The following is a 22,878-nucleotide window of genomic DNA, read 5'->3' on the forward strand; positions in this document are numbered from 1 at the left end:
AAATGAAAAATATGGTGAGTGATAAGATAAGTTCGTTAGGATATCGATACTTTATAAACAATCATGTTGCTGATAAAATGTCACAGTCCCAGACAAGTTTCCTTTAGAAGTTAGCAGCATTATTTTGACAGTAACTTTCAACCTGAACTTGCAAAAGGAAATCCTACCAACTCTAGTTCTTCACTAAAAATTACTTTGATCAAAGGAGGCCAGCTTATTGCCAATTACATTATGAGCCAGTTTGAATACTTAAACAAAAGAAAAGTTAAAATGACCTTGTCATAACAATGAGTCTTTACTCTTCTAAATAATAGTTTCCCACATAAATTTAAATAAACTTTAGCACCTAAACTTTTTAGAAGTTCTCTCATCTAACTTCTCCATACATACCTATAAACTCATAAGGTCTTTTATGAGTAGCTAAAACTCCCATAAACTAGAACCTAATCCAAACTTGACCCATGACACTGAACATATTTGCTTTGAGGTCCAAGATGATGACAATTCAAACACTAGAATTGAAAGAATATAATCTGTTAAAGAATTTCATATTAATTACATCCCTCATGGAGTGATGGTACTATCAATTGTCCCAGAACATCTCATAAGACCATATGGAGACAAGATTATCTCCACCAAAAATCTCCTTCCATATACAATGTTATTATTGTCTTAAATGAAACTAAACAAATAGAATAATTGTACAGCTAGGAAAAGTTTGTGTATACTGTGAGAATGCAATTTGTCTCAAAGGCTTCTATGTCCCTTACTCACAGATCTCAAATTCTCTGGCTGCAGAAGATCATATCCATCCATGCCAGTAAAGTCCTCCCCGGAATCACAAGATTCATAAAGCCTTAACAAATGAAGTATGTGTAGCTATGCAATGACAAAATCATCAGGGTCATGACACCTATCATAGTCATCGAAAGACGAGGGGTGATAACTTAATTTGTTAACTCAGTTTTGTTCAGCTGCTTCTGCACAAGTTGTTCCCCATCTCCTAGCTCCATTTCCTTTTCTAGATTCCCGTGTTCATTCTGAAACATCATCTCTATCTGCTCCAATGACTTCCCTTTGGTTTCAGGTACAAGTGTGAAGACAAAGACAATGGCAAGAGCAGAAATAGCAGAAAACAAAAAGAATGTTCCAGGAAAAGTAATTGCCTCAGATATAGACAGGTAAGACATGGCTACAATGCCGCTGCAGACCCTATTAGCCACAGCTCCAAGCGCAGATGCTTGAGAGCGCACTCGCAAAGGGAAGATTTCAGATGTCAAAACCCAGCACACAGGACCTAGTCCAACTGAAAAGAATGCTACATTCCCACAAACAAAAAGAATACCTAATGCAATCGTAATCGACCCTTTTCCAAACAAAGCAAGAGTAGCCCCCATGCTGAACAAACAAACTGTCATGCCAATTGTGCTTGTCAAGAGAAGGGGCCTTCTACCTACTTTGTCAATGAGAACTATGGCTACCAAAATAAAAATGGTTTTTGCTACACCTACAGCAACAGTTGCAGCTAAAAGTTTTGAATCATCCTCAATCCCAGCAGCTTGCAAAATTTCAGGACTGTAATACACAGTTGCATCAATTCCCGAGATCTGTTGAAAACATTGGATCCCGAGTCCAGTAATCAGCATCTTGCGAAGTGCCGGAGAAGGAGATAGCAGTTCACGCCATACTGGTTTCTCCTCATACTTATCAGAATTGGAAAATTCAGCAGCCTGTTGTATTTCTGCAAGCCTCTCCTCCACTTCTTTCTCATCTTCATTTGTTTTCAACAGCACTGATCTAGCTTCATCAATTCGGTTCTGCATTACCAACCACCTTGGGGACTCAGGAATAATGAAAAGAGCAACGGCAATGAACACTGAGGGCCAAATTCCCACACCAAGCATTATTCTCCAGCTTATGTGTGGCGAAAAGCCAGAAAACGCGTAATTTGATACATAACCAAGCAAGATTCCTACATTTATAAAAATCTCAGGGAAGGTAGTGAGAGAGCCTCTAGTGAGGTTTGGTGAGATCTCAGCGATGTAGATAGGGGAGATCATAACTCCAAACCCTATTCCAATCCCAGCTAGAAATCTTCCGACCATTAGTATTGCATATGAAGGAGCAAAAGTCATTGTGAGTCCACCCATTTGGAAGATAATTGCAGCTAAGCCCATTGTCCATTTTCTACCAATAATATCCGCTGTTCTTCCACCAGCCAAGCTACCCAGTAGAGAAACAATGCTCAGAATACCAATCAAAAACTCAACCTGAAACTCGGATATCTTCAGATCTTTTTTAATATATAGTACTGCTCCGCTCATCACTCCTACATCTGCAAAATCCAAAGATTAATTCAAGTGAACTTTTATGCATGTTTGGAAATCCTTCTACAATTGATTCAAAAGTCAAAATCAATTCAAAAGGAGAAGCTTATGCAACTAGTTTCTGGGTGCTAGCCAGAACTGATTCTGAGCAAAAAATATGTTTATGTGATTCTGGAATTAGATTTGAAAATCAAAATAATATCCACAACAAAAACCACTAATTAATCAAGATATAGTTGAAATCTCTCAGATGGCCAAACCCTGAACCCAAAATCTGGTAGATCTGATATCATTGATACTAAGAATGCAAAGATGAATCAGACATGAGACATGAAACAGAATTGGTCAACACAATCTAAATATCACAGTCAATGAAAAATGCAGCAACAAAATTGAAGATGGTTTTGACAAAATCAGGACTTTTCAACATACCATAGCCAAGAAGGACATTGTTGAGAGAAGCAAAGATAGCACATGCAATCACATATTTCCTGGTGCTGTTCCTCTTATCTTCTCGTTGCTGTTGGTGCAGAACATCATCATCGTTATCCTCAGGAAGCTGAGAGTCCATCCTCCTGTACTTGTTCTTTGCTCCCAAGGGGATTGCCGACAACCCCATTTCCCCATTCCCGTTTTCCTGGAACATCATCGCTATAATCTGACACCCAATTGGACAAAGAATCGTGGGGTGAGTGGTTTTTGTTGTTAAAACCAACAAGTTGTGAAAAGTTGCAAACGTTGAGTGGTTGGACTATGCTATGAAATATCTCAGACTAAGAAAACGGAAATGATGGATTGGGGTGTTAGATCTGAGACTGAAACTGAAGGAGAAAATGGAGCTCCGAGATTAGAGGACAAGACTGAGCAACAAACAGGGTACAAAGTGCCAATCCCTTTTTGTCACGCAAGCAAAGGCAGAGGAAGCAATGTTTCTTCAGTTTTTACTTTTTACATTCATATGACACGGTTTTAAGGATTTGACTCCGACAATAATCAAGGTTAAATGGTGCTTTCAGGGCAACAGATATGCTTGTAAGATGTAACCCCCCACATTTATGTTATTATTCCTAGAAAAATTTGATATAGAAAACTTGGTATATGTTAATTTTTTCATCATACACTTTTGCAGAATTGCTTTTTTTTATCTTGATTGGAATTTTGGTCTTTTACATACTCAGACATATAAATTAAATTATTATATATTCATATTGTTTAATTTAATCTATATGAATTATGAAACAGAATACTCCCTCCGTCCCTTATTATAAGACTCATTTTTATCTCACAATAAGAGGTCTTATAATAAGGAACGAATGGAATAATATTTAAAAAGTTCACAATTAATGAATATGAAAAGCAAACATAGCAAATTTAAAAGTAAGTGTTTCGTCATAATCTTTTAGTTAAATGTATTGAAGAGGGAAACGCTGTCGCAGATCCTTTGGCCAAGCTTGGTTCGACTAACGTGAGTGTTTGTAATGTTTAGAGCTCTCTTATAGTTGGAGCTATGCCCCTTTTTACAGGCTGATGCGCTTGGTGTGGTTTTCTTAAGACCGTAATTTTTTTGTTTTTTATTTTGTTGTTATTAAAAAATGCATTGAAGAAGAAATAAGAGAAATATCCTAATTAAAAAAAATGGTGGGAAATGTTTTAATTAAAGAAAGAGCATAACTTACAAAGTACGAAATGCCATATGATGAAAAATAGAGTAACTTATTTTGTATTAGTAAAAAAACTGATGGGTACTTTCATTAACCGCATAAGCTTGGTCTCCTTTGAACAATTCAACAAATTCATGGGGGAAAAGTCCTGCTAGGCAGCTTGGTGAGGAAAAAGAAATTTCTTTACTTCAAAGGCCAGAAGAATTATAGTTGACTTTGGAATTTGAACAATGAAACGAGTCTACAAAATACTATGAAAAATGGTCACGATAAAAAAAAAAAACTCAAGAATAATAGGTGGAAAAAACTCCCTAAACCTAAAGAGGAACCCAGAAACAAAAAAGAAAAAAATAAATAAATTACCGATTTAAATTAATTAAAATCCATTATTTTCTTTTGTTTTAGGAAAGTTAATTAAAAATGTAGTTGGTGAATGGATAGCAATTGCATGCATCAGCATTGCTGTTAAAATATAAAATTAATAATATAAGTAATGTATAGTTTTTATTTTAAAAACAAATATTATCTAGTTTGACTAATAGGGCACTTTGCATTTTGCATGCGTGCTTGCTTATACAGTTACTTATCATCATTTCTTTCATAAAACAAAAATTAAATATTTAAATATTGGACTTTCGATATTAATTTGAAAATCATACTATTAGTCTTAGACTTCAACTTGGACTATTTAAGAGAAGGACTCCCACAATATGGCTCTATGAGGCGTTAGTTGAGTATTTACATAGTTGAGGTGTTAGTTTTTTTTTGACTGACTGAAGAAAAAAAATTAACACCTAATGGAGTAATATTGAACTAATGGAGTAATATTGAAATAATAATTATAATAGTCAAATTTAATCAATGATCTACAAAATATGATTAGATAAATATATGAAAATATTTTAGGCTGAAGTTGAATAGAAAGTTTTTTTTCTTAACATAAGTTGAATAGAAAGTAAATTATATAAATTTTACCATTGATATCACCATATAAAATATCTCAGCTTGTGACAAAATTATCTTTTGTTTATTTATACATATATTTCAAAAATGAAAATTGTATTACCTTCCAAATCCAAGGTGTCGGTGGACTGTAATAATGTGTTAATGGATTTGCAATTCATTCCCGCGACGTACCGACAATATTTCGGTACTACCGCAAAAACTCAAACAGCCATTGCCAGCAATCATCTATTTTAATTTTAAAGGCAAAAAAATTGAAAGAATTTAATCAAGGGTTGATAATGAAATTTGAGTAAGAGATTTTATAAACACCTATTGTCCTATTAGTTATTGACGTTTTTTTGATTATCGACAATAGTCAGTACTCAGTAGCTCATGGAAAATTTTCAATAGGCTGGCCAAATTATCTGGCCGATGAAAATTTTAAATTTTGAAATAACCAATAGCCAAATTCGTTTGTAAGTATTGTCCAAATTTTTAGACCTCAAGTTATTGACAAACGACAATTTTAATTTTAAAATCGTCGGTAAAGTCGTCAGTAATTTAGTAGTAACCAATTTTAACAAAAAAATAATTATCGTCAATTTACCACCGAAGGTCCATGTTGTCAGTAACATTTTTTATTTTATTTTTTAGAAAACACATTAGATTGTCGATAACAATGAAATTTTGTGACAGTTTACATGCCGTCGGTAAAACTCGACAGTTTTACGTGTTTTCTTGTAGTGAAATATGCATGAGTTGGTTAATGATAACTTAAATCCTACAAGGCATCTTGGACCAATGTGAATAGTGTTAAGCAACTCAAATAAGAAACCACCATTGTAAGTGCTCTAATTAACTTGAAATAAAAGGGATCAAAATCACACATCAATTATAGTAGACGGATAAAAATATTGAGCATAAATTTGATGGTGTTTGTTAATAAAACAGTTTTATGAAGGGAAAAGAAACTTCAGTTGGAGAGCTAGCTCTTTTAGGAGGTTGATGATATCAACTAGAACATTATTGCATCTCATGGATGATATTACTTATTAAAAAAATTATTATACATGGAATCACTTAAATTAAAGATTGTGAAATTTGATGATATGTAAGCTGATTCTAATTTCCTTGCAATAAAATAAAATACTTTTATGGAATATATAGTTATTTTGTTATTGTGTAGGGCATGACACTATGCTCTAAGGATAACTTGCATTCATACCTCGACCACCACTCAATGGGAAGGTCAAAACTATGAGATTACTGTTATGATACGTGATATGCACCGTCCACAAATGACAACTTCTATTCATACATCTGATATCTCACTCAACTTGAAGACTAGAGCTAGGGGACTATTCGTTGAACATTTTGCCACCATGCACAAGGTCCAAGTTTCGACAATCATGGAATGACCCGGAACATCTTCCTAGTGCACGATAATCACCGAGTGAAGAGGTTGAGTAACACTAGCGCATGATGACCCATGAACACCTTTCTTTGATCATGCAATGACACAACCAACCAAGACCAAGTTATAATATAGGGAAAAACCTCCTTGGCCCATGGTCGGCATGAGTACCTAGGCCAAGTATTGTTTACACACGATGATTTAGAATCTTGTTGAAACATGATCGATGCCACACACTGTGATCGACTTCTCAATTGTCAACTTACCCGAGGACGATAACTTGTCCGAAAATATTCAAACCACTCCCAACACTCTAGCGCTCGAATATCTCAAGGTCAACAAGACAACAACTCTTTGAATGGTTTATAAATTATTTTTATTTTATTAAAATAACTTTAGTTTATTCTAGAATAATATTTATATGTATAAGAGTAGATCCTATGTATTAAAATTTAGTGTTACATAATAAAATGTTGAATTTAGTTTTCTATAAATTCTTAAATATTAAATACGTCATATTTTCAAAATTTATAAATAATAAAATGGGATTTATTTACTAATTAAAATTAATAAATCATGAAAATGCTTTCAATTTATTATACCCAAACTCATTGAAAATTAAGTACCGCCTCTGAATTTCAAAAAAAAAAAGTACCACCTCTCTTAATCTATCCCAATTAACACACAAAAAAATATATACCTTTATTACTGTAAATATATTCCAAGTAAGGTGGTTGATGCTAGGTCTCGACTTCAGGGTCTACAAGGTCGTGTTCAGGACCAGAGTATGGTAGTAGCGACGGGGGAGGTGGAGAAAGAGTTGGACGTTTTATTAGAGCAAGAAGAGATTTTATGGGGACAACGATCAAGGACAAATTGACTTAAACATGGAGATAAGAACACCCGGTTTTTCCACCAGAAAGCGTGTCAACGGCAGAAGATGAGCATGATTGAGTTTATAAAAGATGATGGGAACATTGATCGCGTGCTGGCAGGGTATTTCTCACAGCAGTTTACCTCTTCAGGGCCTTCAGGTATTGAGGAGGTCACATCTTTCAAATGGAGGAGGTGGTGGGGTCCCGGGGAAGAAGAGGAAGAAGATCGATGGTGGGGGAGAAGAGGCTTTTTTTTTTGATACATCGGAAGATTAACAAGTAAATAAAACGAACTAACTAAACCCAATAATGTCCTTCAACAGAAGGACTTCAAGCTCCGGGGAGGGGGTAGCCAACGCACTGTAGCCAGCAACGGGGAGAAGAGACCCTATCTTCGCCAGACAATCTGCTACCATGTTCACGTCTCGACAGCACCAAAAAAGCTCCACTCGCCAGTTCCTTGTCATCAAAGCATGGATTTCACGCAGCACCCACCCATGGGCATGAAAGCTTGCACGGCTAGGGTCAGCTATCGCATCAATCAATTCTTTGCAGTCAGAGTTGCAAACCAGCTTACGAGTACCGTTGTCCCAAGCTAACCGGAGACCATCCCTCAACGCGAGCGCCTCAGCAAGGAAGGAGCAGCTAGCAGCTTCCAAATATTGAGATATGAAGCCATTAACCCACTTCCCCGAAGAGTCTCGAAGCACGCCACCACCTCCCATGACAATCGCATCTTCTCTATAGCTCCCGTCACTATTAAGCTTCAAGAACTCTGGAGAAGGAGGTTGCCACCTATCAATGAGAAGGTGATTATCACTATGAATCAGATCAGGTTCCAAAATGCGAGTTACATCATCATGCTCATGGCATAACCTCCTCCAAGCACAATCCAACGACCAAGGGTGAGGATCCAATATCATGTTACACCGCCATTTCCAGACGTTCCACAAACCAACCAGAAAACGAGTAGCATGGCTGCCACGAGCCTGGGATTGGATCCAGGATGAGAGTTCCAAATTCCAAAAATCTTTCCAAGCCCAAGCGCCAAGCTTTCCCCAAAGCTCCTTCGAGTGAGGGCAGTCACGCAAACCATGAAGCTCATCTTCACGAGGACCAGAACAACGAGTGCAAGCTTCAGAGGAGGCCAAATTGCAGCGAAAGCGATTAGTGTTGACAGGCAGAGCGTCGTGCAAGCAAAGCCAGACAAAGACACGAATCTTTTCCGGGACAACAAGCTTCCAAACCCACGACCAGTTCTGGACAGCTGCTGGCAATGGTGTGCGATCCCGAAGCCAACGATACCCCTCCCTTACGGTGTACCTTCCATCATTAGTATGGTTCCAAGTCCAGTTATCAGCTGCAGCAGGGTTCAGATGAGGAGTCACCCTAGAGAAATAGGCTTTTAGCTCATCGGGCAACCACGTATACAACTTGTCAAAGTTCCACTGGTTGTTTTTAATAAATGGGGAATTTTATTAAAATAACATGGAAATTAACAAATGACATGGAATGACATGTAAGAGAGAGACCAATTGCCAACTCATCACTTAACAGAATTAATTAACGGCAGGACAATTTACATACATTTTATAAATGTTTTTTTTTTTGTTTGAAAATCACATTTTATAAATGTTAAGGACCTTTTTCTATGAATTTTTTTGTAGGGATGGATTCCAATTCACATCTATTTAAGCCTTTCAAGAATCTAGAAATTGGAATTAAATTCCAAACAACCACTTAGTTAATCTAACTCGTGAATTTATTAGAGTTTATATGACTAGTATTGCAAAGTGCTTCAATTATGTCAGGTTTGTTATAAATTTCTTTCAACTAACTTCGATTTACTTAAAGGGTAGTTTGATTCAGTTATGCAAGATTCGTTATGATTTTGTTTCAATTAATTAACTATGTATTCAATTAAACAGCAGCTTGATTTAGATTAGTTATTCACAAAAAAAAGATTTAAATTGGTAATTTTTATTAAAGAAAAGATTAAATCTGGAAATATGATATAATGATTTTTTGTATAAAAAAATTTAACAAATTATAAATTTTGAATCTCTATAGTTTAATTTAAACCAGCAAGTAATTAATCTTTTGAAGTACCAAAAAAAACCACTAAGTAATCTCACACATTATATGTTTAATTTTAATTTTTACCACCTATATTTCAATATGTAGATTTAAGTCAAGTTAAAAATTCTTTATTTTGGACTATCCACTTTTTCATTATTTTTTATCCAATTTTAAAAAATCAAGTTAGCATTTTGACTATTTTCTTTTCAATTATCAAAACTTATCTTTATTTCAAAAAAAAAAACTTATCTTCAATTTATATAAGTAAATCAATAACTCCTTAAAAAAAAAAGTAAATCAATAACGAATCAGAAAAGATATTATATTGATTTAGTTGGGGTTTTGAGCTTTAAATAGAGTTGTTTCACATTTTCACTTCACTTATTTCCAAATCACATTTCACTGATTACGTTATTCCTTTCTCTCTTGCACAAAACACAAGCTCTCTCCAATGGCATCAATGGCAATGTCAGCAGAGTCATCCCAACCCAGAAAATCACTCATCATTAAGCTTCATTATCCTCGTTCTCTACAGCGTAGTCCTTCTTCTTTTTCTTTATCCTCTGATCAGGCTATGGATTCTCATGCCAAGAAGAGGAAACTACTGGATGATGATTCTTCAAAGCAATCAAGTAAAATCTTCAAGACTCATTCAAGAAGAAACGTGTATGGAGATCAGTTGGAGATGAAGGATTCTCACCGCAAGAACGTTGTTTCCAATGATGATTTTTCTGCAGTGACTACTGCCACAAGGTGTACTGGAACAAGAACTGAAAGAACAGAGCAACCTGCGAAAAACCGAGGAACCAAGTTGGCCTCAAAATCAAGAACTTCAAGAACAGGGTCTGAGGAAGAGTTTGAGTTGTTCAAGGATTCTACTTGCATGAGTGTTTCTTCTTCTGTGGATACAACTGCAAGGAGTAATGGAACAAGACCCAAATGGATCAAAACAGAGCAACCTGCGAATGATTCAAGAACAGGGTCTGAGGAGTCGGAGAAGAAGATGGAGCTTTATAAAAAGATGCAGTTGTGGGTGATTTTGAAGCGGATGATGATTGGAAGAGATGGTTGGGCTTTCAAACACCCTCTTGATCCATTTGACTCTGAGAGTCTATTAATGGAGAAGAACAAGAAAAAGAAGCCAATATTGGGATTTGTGGACATTGAATCCAAATTGAAGAACTGGTTGTACTCAGAGCCTGAACAATTTGTTGATGATATGCGGAATGTGTTCTCTCATGCATTGATGTACCCTTCCAGGAGTGAAGTTCACATAATTGGAAGGAGGCTTAGTGACAACTTTGAGCACAATTGGACAACTTTGAAGAAAAAGTGGGCCTCTGAGGACAGAAAACAAAAGAGATCGAAGAAGGTTTGATCCAGGGAACTGAATGCAAAAGCAATGTCTTGGACAACAATTGATGATGTTTTCATTCTTGTCAATGTAATTAATACCATATGATTTGGTTAATTAGTTTCAATTTTCATGTTTTTCCTAGTGTTCTGGAACTTATATGTAGCATTAATATTGATTATATATGCTCAATTTTGTCAGTGTAATTTTGTTTCTCAGATCTTATTCTCCATGATCATTTGTTTCTCTGATTTTATTCTCAATGATCACTTCAAGAAAACAAACATTATTGCCATATTGATTGAGACCTGTTTAATTCAAGCATACAAAATCTTAATAACTAAGACAGGTGTGTGTATGCTATATATCCACCAATAGTTGTGAATCTGAGTCAGTGGAAGAAAAGAGATGGCGATGGTGAAAGCAAAGACCTTATGTCTGGTTTTGATGGATCCACTTCCCCAACCTTAGCTTCTTCTTTGCAGCTTGTACCAGACATGTTCCTCATGATTAATTTGCCTTTTAACTGCATTCTCTCCTTTCTCAAACTAGGTTTATGCTTGCTCTAGTGGTGTCAAACTCACATTTACTTCTACTTCATTCTAGGTTCATAAACATGACACAAAAAATTTAAGAAAGTTTATTTATTTATTAACCAAAATTTGAAGTACATATAAGGCAAATTCAAACTACAACAGTAGTACCTATTGTTAATTGTAGCTTATAATTTACATCCAAAGTTGTAGATACGCTAAATAAAGGATAACATTAGATGAGAGCAAACTATAATTATCTTGACATTGCATAATAACAAGTAAAAGGAAGTAAGTAGTATACAACCATCCTTGAAGCTGAAAAATGAAGCTCATATAGGATGGAGGGAGAGCATTGAGAAGGAAATAACAAAAAAGTTTCCTTCTACTTTGTGATCATCATGCTAAACTAATAAAAGCAGCCAATAGTGCAAAACAGTAAAAATTAGAAGGGGGAAAACTGGAAAATCAGAAAATTAACAGTTATCTCCTGGTCTCTGAGCATCATTGCCATCATGAAACTCTTGCTGATTTTGATTCATAAAAGGAAGCTGTGATGACTGCAAAAGAAGATTAGTACTGTTTAGGTCCAAATCATCCCACACAAGGCTACCAGGACCCCAACCTTCAGGAATTGCATTAAACCATGAAGCCATTTCACCCCAAACCAATTCCTGAGACTGTGAAATCCCAGTTTCAGCATCATTGTCAGCATTCTCTCCTGTTAGTGGTGCTGATTGTCGAATTGGTTCAGGTTGCTTTGATGTTGTTGATGTTGAACCTTCATGAAAAGGAGGAGAAGGAGTCGGAGCTGTTATGGAAGATGCTTCATCCTTGTTAAGGAAGAGGTGAGGGAAATTGAGCTTAGCGTTCTCTCCTCTCAGCTTAAATGCTTCACGATCATAGGCCATGGCAGCATCTTCAGCCTTGTCAAATGTCCCAAGCCAGAGGCGAGTCCTGTTTCGAGGCAGTCGAATCTCAGCTACCCATTTTCCCCAATGGCGTTGCCTCACTCCTCTATAGAGCTTGGTAGCATTCAGAGCCTGTGTTGGGGGTCCAAACATTGGTCTCTTACCTGCTCCTAACCTGTTATTCATCATCATCACCCTTTCTCTAGGACTTAGATGATGAAGTTTTTGTTGTTGGTGAAGAGGGACAGAAGAATTTTGGGCTAAGAATTGTGGATACCCCATGTTCTGCTGTGGCTCAAAAGATATTATCTGTTGTTGAGTTCGATGAAGAGAAAAATTTGTGGTTCCAGATTGGTGTGGGAATGGCATTGGAGGTTGAGAGTCTTCCAAAGCAAAAGGAAAGAATATTCTAGATGAAGGAGGAACAGAAGAGGAGGAAGGAGGTTGCAGAGATATATCAGAGGATAGTTTGTTTGGGGTTTGGAGTTCAGGGCTACAAATCTTCTTGAGAGGTCTATGTGACTTGGAAGCATCATCAAAAACTGGCTTCCATTGACTTTTACCTTCACCTTCACCAATAATTTTGGAAGTGTCATCAACAATCTCTTTGTTAGATTTTCCACTGTTCTTAGCTGTGTCCATCAACACCCTTCTTCTGATCAAAATCTAAAACAGAATCGGATGCCAAAGCTCATCAATTTGGATGACAAAAACAGAATGACAAGCAATGCAAAGAAGCTCTTCAGTTTGGTGGTTAATGCAAGCAAACTGGTGATGGAGGAGAGTTTTTTATATGTGAAGAATGAATGAAATGGTTGAATTCAAATCAAACCTTTTTCTTTCTGGATAGCATAAAGCAGCAAGTCTCATCAACCTTGGGTCCCTGTGCTGCCTCTTCAGTGTTCACTCGTGTGGTTATGTTTGAGTGACTCATCTGTTGTCGCTGTCTGTTTGAACCTTTACAAGTGTTGCATTAAAACACCAGGATCTGCATTTGTGTGGTCGGAAGGAGAACAATCATAGACTCTTTTTGGTGTTGTAAGAACAAACAGGGATGAATGACCTGCTCATGCGTGTAGGGGAAAAGCCATATCATATTCATATGGTGTTGGTGTTTCTGTTCCTGTTCCCACCTTTGGAGTCTTCTGTCTTAAGGAGGAAGAATGTAGTAAAAGCAGAGGGTTTCATTCGAGTTATAGGCACCAAAGGCAGGGGACAAATTTAAATAATAATAAAAAAGATTGATTAAAATAATGAATTAATAAGTAAAAATAATTATATTAATTTTTAACTAATCTTAATATATAATAAGGCTCAGGATCTGTTGTCATTGCCTAATGGGAAGCCTTTACGAAGGACATTCTGAGTGTAAGGTTGGCTCTAGGTCACCTAGCTTGTTTGTTTATACTTCAGATCGTTGTGCGACTGCTTAACCTTTAGATTGGATGGACTATTCCTCTACTATGTCATTCAATCCGCCCTTATGACATTTGCTTAGTTGCGAGTTCTTTGTATCGGTTGAGATGTTGTTGATCCTTTTTTGCTAGTCGGAATAAATGATGATTTGTCAAACAACCACATCACCTTTAGTTAATTGATTTGTGTTTTTTTGTACATATAGTAATGTTAGGGACTAAAACCACCTTATTTCTTTGTAATTAAGTACTATTTTTTTAAAAAAAAATTTGGGACTAAAATTAAAGGACATCTATTTTTTAAGGACCTAAAACATATTTAAGTTAAAAGAAATGCTAGCAACACATTTTTCTAACATTCACTCTTTGACTAATCAAAACCAAAGATTCACTAAATTATATGAGTTCACACTCAATTTAGTGAGACATATATGAAATTTAATCAATAAAAAAATGTTAAATGACTTCTCTTAAACCGATGATCGGAGTGCTATAAACACTTACTTTAACCTTTTCTCATTAAATTATGTGAGTTCCTCTAAATTGAGACACCATATTCTCTAAATTGAGACACCATATTCTCAATGGGTCACATGATTTTCATCTTATCAATAAAAAGAAGTTGATAAAAAAGAGTGTTAAAGTGAGCGTGGAGTAGCAATTTTTCTTTAAGCTAATTGGCAGCGCGCTGTTTCTGCAGGCAATTCAAATCGCAGCTTTCATTTTGCTCCGTGCAACTCAAGCATGTAAGGGTTTTGATGTTTTTCACTATGCCACAGTTCCTTCTTCCTAACCCTAACTTTAGCTTCTTCTCCCTGTTCTTGTTTGCAGTTGATGGCTGGAAAATATGAAGGAATTGCAGTGGGAATCGACCTGGGCACCACCTATTCATGCGTTGGAGTGTGGCAGGAAACTCACAGCAGAGTAGAGATTATCCACAACGACCAAGGCAACAAGACAACACCATCTTTTGTTGCTTTCACTCAAAACCAACGCTTGATTGGTGATGCTGCTAACAATCAAGCTTCTGCTAACCCTGAAAACACTGTCTTTGGTGAAGTTTCTACTTTATTTTCTGCTTATTTGCTTAAAGTTTCTATTTTTATTTGACTATAGTGCATGAATGATAATACATTGTTGTACTATATTTCTTCAGATGCAAAGGGATTAATTGGTAGGAAATTTAGTGACCCTGTGGTTCAAAAAGATTTAATTTTGTGGCCATTCAAGGTCATTGCTGGTGTTAATGACAAGCCTATGATCCTTGTTAAGTACCAAGGTCAGGAGAATCGCCTTTCAGCTGAGGAAATCTCGTCGATGGTCCTCACCAAGATGCGCGAGAGTGCGGAGGCGTATTTGGAATCGCCGGTGAAGAATGCTGTCATTACTGTGCCTGCTTACTTCAGTGATTCGCAGCGAAAAGCCACGATAGATGCTGGTACCATTGCTGGCCTGAATGTTATGCGGGCAATCAATGAACCTACTGCTGCAGCTCTTGCGTATGGTCTTGACAAGAGAAGTAACTGTGGTGTTGAAGAGCGGAATATTTTTGTGTTTGATCTTGGTGGAGGTACTTTTGATGTGTCTATCCTTACAATTAAGGATAACGTTTTCAAAGTTAGGGCCACGGCATGAAACACTCACCTCGGGGGAGCCGACTTTGATAACAGAATGGTGAACTATTTTGTAAAGGAGTTCAAGAACAAGAACAAAGTGGGACATAACTGGAAATCCAAGAGCTTTGAGAAGGTTGAGAGCCGCATTTGAGAGGGCGAAAAGGACACTTAGTTTTGCTGTTGATACCACCGTTGAGATAGATGCTCTAATCCAAGGCATTGATTTCTGTTTTTCAATCTCTCGTGGAAGGTTTGAGAAAATGAATATGGAACTTTTTGAAGAGTGTATGGAGACTGTAGATAAGTGTCTTAATGATGCTCAGATGGCCAAGAGTAGTATACATGATGTTGTCCTTGTTGGTGGCTGTTCTAGGATTCCAAAAGTGCAGCAACTATTGCAGGATTTTTTCAATGGGAAGGATCTGTGCAAGAGCATTAATCCGGATGAGGCTGTTGCTTGTGGTGCAGCTGTCCAGGCTGCTCTGTTGACTGAAGGCATTAAAAATGTTCCAAAATTGAAGCTGTTGGATGTTACACCGCTATCTCTTGGTATAGCGGTAGGTATAAATTTAATGAGTGTGGTAATTCCTAGGAACACTACCATTCCTGTCAAGAGGCAAAAAATATTCACTACACCTAAAGATAACGTAGATACTGTCTCAATTAATGTTTATGAGGGCGAGAGAGCAAGAGCGAGTGATAACAATAAGCTTGGTATTTTTTGGCTTTCTGGTTTTCCTCCAGCTCCTCGTGGCCATCCGCTAGATGTATGCTTTGCTATAGATGAAAATGGCATTCTAACTGTTTCTGCTGAGGAAAAAGTCACTGGTAATAAGAATGAGATTACCATTACCAATGACAAAGAAAGAATGTCACTTGAAGAAATTGAAAGATTGATTAAAGAAGCTGAGATATACCAGGCTGAAGATAACAAGTACCTTGTTAAGTTCAATGCAATGAAAGCTTTGGATGACTATGTTTATGATATGAGGCATACTTTGAAGAACTAGAATATCTATGCAAAGCTCTCATCAGAAGAGAAGGAGAAGATCAATTCTGCAATTGCGAAAGCCAGAAATTTGCTTGATGATGATTATCAGCAAGATGAAGATGTGTTTGTGGATTGTTTGGAGGATCTTGAGAGCATCTTTGAACCCATTATAGCCATGGATGGCTAGTTCTTATCAGTCCTAAGTTTTTATTGTGTTGAATTGTCATTTTGTTTGGGCTAAATAAAAACCTTTATGATCATATTAACTATAAATATTTTAGTTGAACTATTTTGTGTTGGACATGTTTTAATTTTTACTGTGCTTGACTTAGACAGTTGCTAGGATTTCTGGAATTTATCCCTGAACTCAAAATCTATCACTTGCTAAATAGTATACTAGTGATCTATCAGTTCATGAATTTATCTGGGTTTGGGTGTTGGATGATTGAGTACATATCTTTGACTTTTTTTAAAGAAATAAGATGTTATTCACTACAATAACATTCACATTAGGAGGATACTGTTAACTGGATGTGATCAATCTTTGCCAAAATTTAGAAGATAGCCAATCTTGTTGGTAAGCGGAATGTTTTCATCTTTGATCTTGGTGGAGGCACTTTTGGTGTGTCACTTCTCACAATGAAGGGTGACAGCATTGAAGTGAAGATTTGTTCCTAATTGTATCAATTAAATAAATTACGACTTTGTGTCTTGTGTGTTTGATCTGTTTCTAATGTTTCACTCAGTTGCTTACTGAGGTTAGGTTCGATATTTTTTAGTTTATTTTTGTGGTACGAATCTTCAATCTGGAAAAATTCAGCGATGGATTTTCTCCATGCTTAGTTGTTCAACCTATTTGTGCGCGAGTTGTTGTTGCACATACAGTTTTTCAACTCCTGTATACGAATTTTAAAAGATTGTTCTTTTGCATATTAGATGTTTAAAAAATGGCCAAGGTAGGGAGAGATCTTAGCATGAAATAGCAGAGTCACATACTTGGAAATTAGAGGCATCTCACTGGTTTATTTTGTGGTCAATGTGCTTCTACTAATTGTAGGTGAGCCGGTGAGGGCAAGGCTGTGGAAAAAGAGCTTAAAACTACGACAACAACAAATGCTGTAAACCAAGACAACACAAATATTCTGTTCTCGGTATGATTGTTCCATCCTTTGTTCAACCTCATGGCTGATTAGCTTTAAGGACTGTTTTTAAGACTATATAATGGTTTGAATATTTTCAATCCAATTTGTGTATGAGGGGATACTGTCTCATTCCCTCTTTGTGTATATATAAAAATTGTTGAGATCATTGAAGCTACTGCATTACCCTGAAGTCCTGAATTCGAAGATAAGAACAGAAAGTAATGAACGTAGTTCATTTAACATTGTAACTTAAATAGTCTCATTCTCTTGTATTCTCCTTAAATCATTCTTGTCAATGTCAATGGTAATACTGTTATTTTCCAGGCACTAGTTCTACTGCTTTATATATATATATTGATGTCCATTATATTAGCTATATATTGCTAGCAACTATTCTTTTTGAAAGTTGTTTATGGCTTCCCTATTGATTTCTCTAGTGACTATAAGCCTAAATTTATTGCATGACTAAAAACTATAAGTTCATAGAAACTTGGTTATGCAATATAGTAATATTATATCAAGTCTTCAAGATGACGAGGCAACTTATATTCCAACAAAAACTCCATGTATATATGAATCCATAGGGCATACATAATTGTATTATTCTCATTAGACATCCCATAAAATAAATCAATGCTGAACTACTTTGACAGAAAAAAAAAATCATTAAGCTATCTTAGCCTTTAAAAGTAAGAAACAATAGTCAGGATTTTGCAGTAGAGAAGCCTTAGAGAACTTGGATGGAGATAATCCATTCTGCATTTTCTCGTTAGACATTTTCTTCTGTTCACCTTGTTGAATTTAAGTAGATTTGATCTTCATCTGTGGCTTCACTGACCAAGCTTCCCAACATCCTTGATCATTGTAAACACAACAGTAACAAGGTTGGTCCAAATTGCACTCACACATGATGAGAGTATGCAGTAGTTTTCCTTTTCCCTTTCTGCCACCTTGACCACATGGTGAGAGTATGCAGTAGTTTTCCTTTTCTGAGGCTGCATGTTGCTTCAGTCTCTTTTGGGGATAACTACTTGATTGTGAAGTTCCTTCTACCAAATGCTGTCTATAATGAGTGTGATGATGCATTTGAGAAGAGTGTTCTCTGCGGGGCTTTCCATAATACATCCTGTATTCAGTTTCCAATGTGTCATGTCTTTCAGGTAAAGCTGACCTCCTTCTTAATATTCTCTTTGTGGAGCTCCTTTTCATTAACTTGTCACTAGTTGATTCATCTTGATCCCTGAGAAACTCTTCACATTCGTCATCAATGACATTAACATATTCTACCATTTCTTCAGCATTTGCCTCGAAACTTGGCTCATCAAAAGAGTCATCTACTTTCTCCACTGTCTTTGGTGGGGGATAATGTTGCACAGTTGACACCAATGCAGAAGAATCACTCAAGGTAGATTGTGGGAGAGAGAAAGCATCACTTGATGTGACATCTCTATATTTTTAAATTCTAAGTTATTTATATTTTAATATTATTTTAATATTAAAATATTAAATTCTAAGTTAATATTAAATTCTAAGTTATTTATATTTATATTTTAATATTATTTTAATATTACTTTTTAAATTCTAAGTTATTTATATTTTAATATTATTTTTAAAAGTTGTTCCCAATATGTGCTCTTTTCTTTTCCCATTAATTTCCCCTAAATTGTCTATTTTTCTCCCTCAATTTCGTTTCTCTCTCTTTTCTCTCATCTGGCATTTTAAATTTTCAGTTTCCTTTTATCTTTTTTCTATTTCCCCATTAATTTCCCCTAAATTGTCTATTTTTCTCCCTCAATTTCGTTTCTCTCTCTTTTCTCTCAACTGACATTTTAAATTTTAAGTTTCCTTTTATCTTTTTTCTATTTCCCCATTAATTGCCCCCCCCCCCTCTCTCTCTCTCTCTCTCTCTCTCTCTCTCTCTCTCTCCCTCCCTCCCTCCCTCTCTCTCTCTCTCTCTCTCTCTAGGGATCTTTGTGGACCTTGGGTCTTTTTTCTTGATATTTTGGCCGGTTATCTTTAGGCTTTAGGACTTTTGTTTCTTCTTTGAAGCCTAACATGGTTGGCAGTTTTTTATGGGTTGGGTTGGTTCTTATTTTTTGGTGGTCTACACTCATGAGGTGGACCGTATATCTCTGACTTTTTCCTCAATAATACTAATAATTTTTGCTTTCGAAAAAAAAAATTCTTATTTCTGAAATGATTATTAAAACCTTTTATTTTCTTAAATATCTGGAAATCAATCAAATTAAAATATTGCAATTTTCCCCGTATCCGTCAAATAATAACTACTTTAATTCTCCAAAATAATTAAACATATTTATAACCTATTTAAATAAGATTGATGAAAAAAATTTAGTAAGGAGTAATAACATTTAAAATAATAATAAGAATATTAACATTTAAAATTTAATGTATTGTAATTTAGGTTCCTTGTAGTACGAATGTCCTGTACGATGCTAGGACAATAGGTTCGACAATCACTTAACAGTAAAAACAGAACTTAAACCAGAAACAACAAAACACAAGAATTGTTAACCCAGTTCAGTGAAAAACCTTTCACCTACGTCTGGAGGGTTTGCACCCAAAGAAAAGAAATCCACTATCTCAAGAATCAGGAATTATAGACACTCATGAACACAACAGTTCAAAGTTCACTTCCTAATCTACCAAGTGTATTTCTACTTAGAATCTCAACCTAAGTATGAGAGTCCCTCTCACTTTCTCTCAATCACTGCCACAGTGATTGGTGAATACAACGAACAATCGGAGTTTGAATGTAATCAAACACACAAAACCCTTATTTGATTCTCTCACTTTCTCTCAATCACTGCCACAATGATTGGTGAATACAACGAACAATCGGAGTTTGAATGTAATCAAACACACAAAACCCTTATTTGCTTTATAGAATCAGTGAGCAAAGAGGATTCACAACTAACAAAAGACAAAGCACAAACACAAATCCTAAAACACTTGATCTCTCTCTCTCTTTTAGCTTCGGTTGTCTACAAGTTTTAGGTCTTCATCCTTTTATAGACTTCAGCAGCGGTAGCATGGGCTCTAGGGTTAGCATGAGCTGAAGTAACAGATTGCAGTAACAACAAATCAAAACGCAATCTTGAAAGATTCGGTTTGTTTATTGCACAAGTAAAGATAGAAATCAATCTTTTAACAAAGATTGTTTCAACAAATAACAACCCATAATTAAAACCCTTCTGGAATAGCTACTTGCTTCTCAAGTAACTCAAAAACATATCTTCAGTAAATCTTCAGAGGGCCCACAATAAAAACTCAAGCTAAGGACTGATGCCCTAGCTACACGGAATCAAATGCCACGACATCTGCTTCGACAATCGGTTGTTTTGACAAAATGCAAGGCAACATGTACTAACATGTATGTTTTTTTATTGATACACATTATTTAGAGCATGTATGACTCAATCAAAACATGTATATTTATTGCTACACATCATTTTAAATATCATACATTGATCTAGCTTAAGGTACCACAGCAAGCACCAAGATTTTTTTATTGATTTTTTTGATCTTGCATTTAATTTCCAAATCACAATTTTCCCTGATTACCGCTATTTCTTTCTCTTTGCACTTCAAAAGGCTCCAATGGTAATGGCAGTGTCATTAGAACCTAGAAAATTACTCATCATAAAACTTCATTATATATCCTCATTCTCTACAGCATGGGCCTTCATTTTCATCCTCTATGTGTATGGATTCTCAAGAAACTACTGGATGGTTCTTCAAAGCTAGAAAGTAAAATCTTGAAAATTCATTCAAGAAACGTGTATGAAGATCAACGTGAGAGGAAGGATTGTCACTGCAACAACGTTGGGTATGAGGAAGAGTGTGGGTTATAGAAGGGTTCTCATTGCAAGATTGTTTCTGCAGTGGCAACCACTACAATAAGTACTAGAACAAGTCCTAAATGGATAAAAACAGAGTGATCGGGGGGCGGCCAAACTACCCGGAAACTGGGGGGGTAGAGGAGTGAAGGAGGGGAGGTGGTGAGCCTTCGAGCTGGACGTTCCCGGGAGGGGCTCCTGCAAGGGACTCTGATGCCTAAGTCAGTAATGGAAGGTGGAGAGTTTAGCAAGAAGGGTTGAAGAGAATATGTTACCTTGACAAGGGGGGGAAGCCCCCCTTAATTATATACAAGTAGAGGGATTAGGGTTGGAGTCATGCAACGACATGCATGGCTTGTACTTGGATCATCCACGGCCGTTGGATTCTCTGCCGCAAAGCTGTGATCCAACGGCCTAGGGTACCTCGGGATCCGTGCCCAACCACTAGTACCGTGGGGTGGTTGGCCTAGGTCAACCCCTACGTAGTGGGACCGACGGTTGTCCTGTACTAAAGGGGAAGACCCGTCCGTCAGCCCTATGTGGGGCGAGGGGGCGGTGGTGACCGTCTGGTTAGGTGATCGTCCCTCAGTGATGGTGGTTGTCCTATTAGGTATCTGTCCCAGGGTCTACCCCGGTCGTCCGTACCCAGGGTTTCCTAGAACACAGAGTAACCTACGAAAAATAGAGAAATCAACTTGGCTGATTCAAGAACAGGGTCTGAGGAGTCTGCATTCAAATGCAAGAAGGTGGTGATGATGGAGCGTTACAAAAAGAATAAGTGTTGGGTGATCTTGAAGCGGATGATGATTGGAAGAGATGGTTGGGATTTCAAACACCCTCCTGATCCTAATAACTCCGAGAGTGAGACTCCGTTATTGATGAAGAAGAAGAAGCCAATATTAGGATTTGTGGACATTGAATCCAAATTGCATAATTGGTTGTACTCTCATGCGGAATGTGTTCTCTCATGCATTGGTGTACCCTCCCAGAAGTGAAATTCACAAAATTGGAAGGAGGCTTAGTGACAACTTTGAGCTGGCATGGAAATCATCTGTGAAGGCTAAGTGGGCATCTGAGGACATAAAACATAAGAGATCGAAGAAGATTTAAAACAGGGAACTGAATACAGAAGCAATGTGTTGGACAACAATTGATGATGTTTTTATTCTTGTTAATGTAATTAAGACCATATGATCCCGTTAATTAGTTTCAACTTTCATGTGTTTAATTCGTTTTCTTCTAAAACTTATGTAGTACCTTGATATTGATTTGATATATGCTCAATTTTGTCAGTCTAATTTTAATTTGTTAATTTCTCCGGTTTTATTCTCATTTATGACTTCAACAAATCAAGCATTATTGTCATATTCATGGTGAGGATCCCTGGAGGTTAGTTAATTTGGAGGCTTTTAGTTTTGCAAACTTTGATTGGGATTCCAGTAGTTTTAATTCGTTAAGTTTAAAGTCACTCATTTGTTTCAGTTCGTGTACTGTGTTGTTTAATTATAAGGTGATCATTGAAGTCCTTAATAAATGACCTTTCTTGGATGAGTTTATTGAACCATTGTAAATCAATTTTATACCTTGAAAAAGCACATCAGAGAATGGCAATCTTAGCCATGAGTTAATTCATCATATCACATGCATAATTTTGTAAGGAATTTTCTAACTTACTAACAACTAACCACTAACATTTTCCTATATATAAAAAAAGGCTTAAATACTCTGTAGGTTCTTGAAATTATATTGACTTAT

The 22,878-nt window shown here is 36.4% G+C and overlaps 3 protein-coding genes and 1 pseudogene across 3 annotated transcripts; 2 read left to right on the forward strand and 2 right to left on the reverse strand.

The window, feature by feature from the left end:
- Window positions 1-495: 495 nt before the first annotated feature.
- On the reverse strand, window positions 496-3,278 carry LOC130746923 (probable polyol transporter 4). The gene is made up of 2 exons (XM_057599710.1): window positions 2,760-3,278; window positions 496-2,335 (listed from the first exon to the last, which is right to left on the reverse strand). Exons 1-2 carry the CDS (start codon window positions 2,974-2,976, stop codon window positions 948-950), a joined length of 1,605 nt encoding a protein of 534 aa, XP_057455693.1. The 5' UTR covers window positions 2,977-3,278; the 3' UTR covers window positions 496-947.
- Window positions 3,279-9,761: 6,483 nt separating this feature from the next.
- LOC130744921 (transcription factor GTE8-like) lies at window positions 9,762-10,679 on the forward strand. The gene has a single exon (XM_057597082.1). The coding sequence runs from the start codon at window positions 9,762-9,764 to the stop codon at window positions 10,677-10,679; it is 918 nt and encodes a 305-aa protein (XP_057453065.1).
- A 731-nt stretch (window positions 10,680-11,410) lies between these two features.
- On the reverse strand, window positions 11,411-12,837 carry LOC130742930 (ethylene-responsive transcription factor ERF053-like). The gene has a single exon (XM_057595033.1). It carries the CDS (start codon window positions 12,739-12,741, stop codon window positions 11,665-11,667), a length of 1,077 nt encoding a protein of 358 aa, XP_057451016.1. The 5' UTR covers window positions 12,742-12,837; the 3' UTR covers window positions 11,411-11,664.
- Window positions 12,838-14,102: 1,265 nt separating this feature from the next.
- LOC130746924 (heat shock 70 kDa protein 4-like) lies at window positions 14,103-17,584 on the forward strand (annotated as a pseudogene).
- Window positions 17,585-22,878: the final 5,294 nt, after the last annotated feature.

Source organism: Lotus japonicus, chromosome 3 (assembly GCF_012489685.1).
Source record: "Lotus japonicus ecotype B-129 chromosome 3, LjGifu_v1.2".
Lineage (NCBI taxonomy): Eukaryota > Viridiplantae > Streptophyta > Magnoliopsida > Fabales > Fabaceae > Lotus > Lotus japonicus.

Bases quoted from the DNA above. Each gene is read 5' to 3' on its own strand.
- LOC130744921 (XM_057597082.1), top strand. From the start codon at position 9,762: ATGGCAATGTCAGCAGAGTCATCCCAACCCAGAAAATCACTCATCATT.
- LOC130746923 (XM_057599710.1), bottom strand. From the start codon at position 2,976: ATGATGTTCCAGGAAAACGGGAATGGGGAAATGGGGTTGTCGGCAATC. The intron at 2,336-2,759 runs GTATGTTGAAAA...TGGATTTTGCAG, and splicing joins CAATGTCCTTCTTGGCTATG to ATGTAGGAGTGATGAGCGGA.
- LOC130742930 (XM_057595033.1), bottom strand. From the start codon at position 12,741: ATGGACACAGCTAAGAACAGTGGAAAATCTAACAAAGAGATTGTTGAT.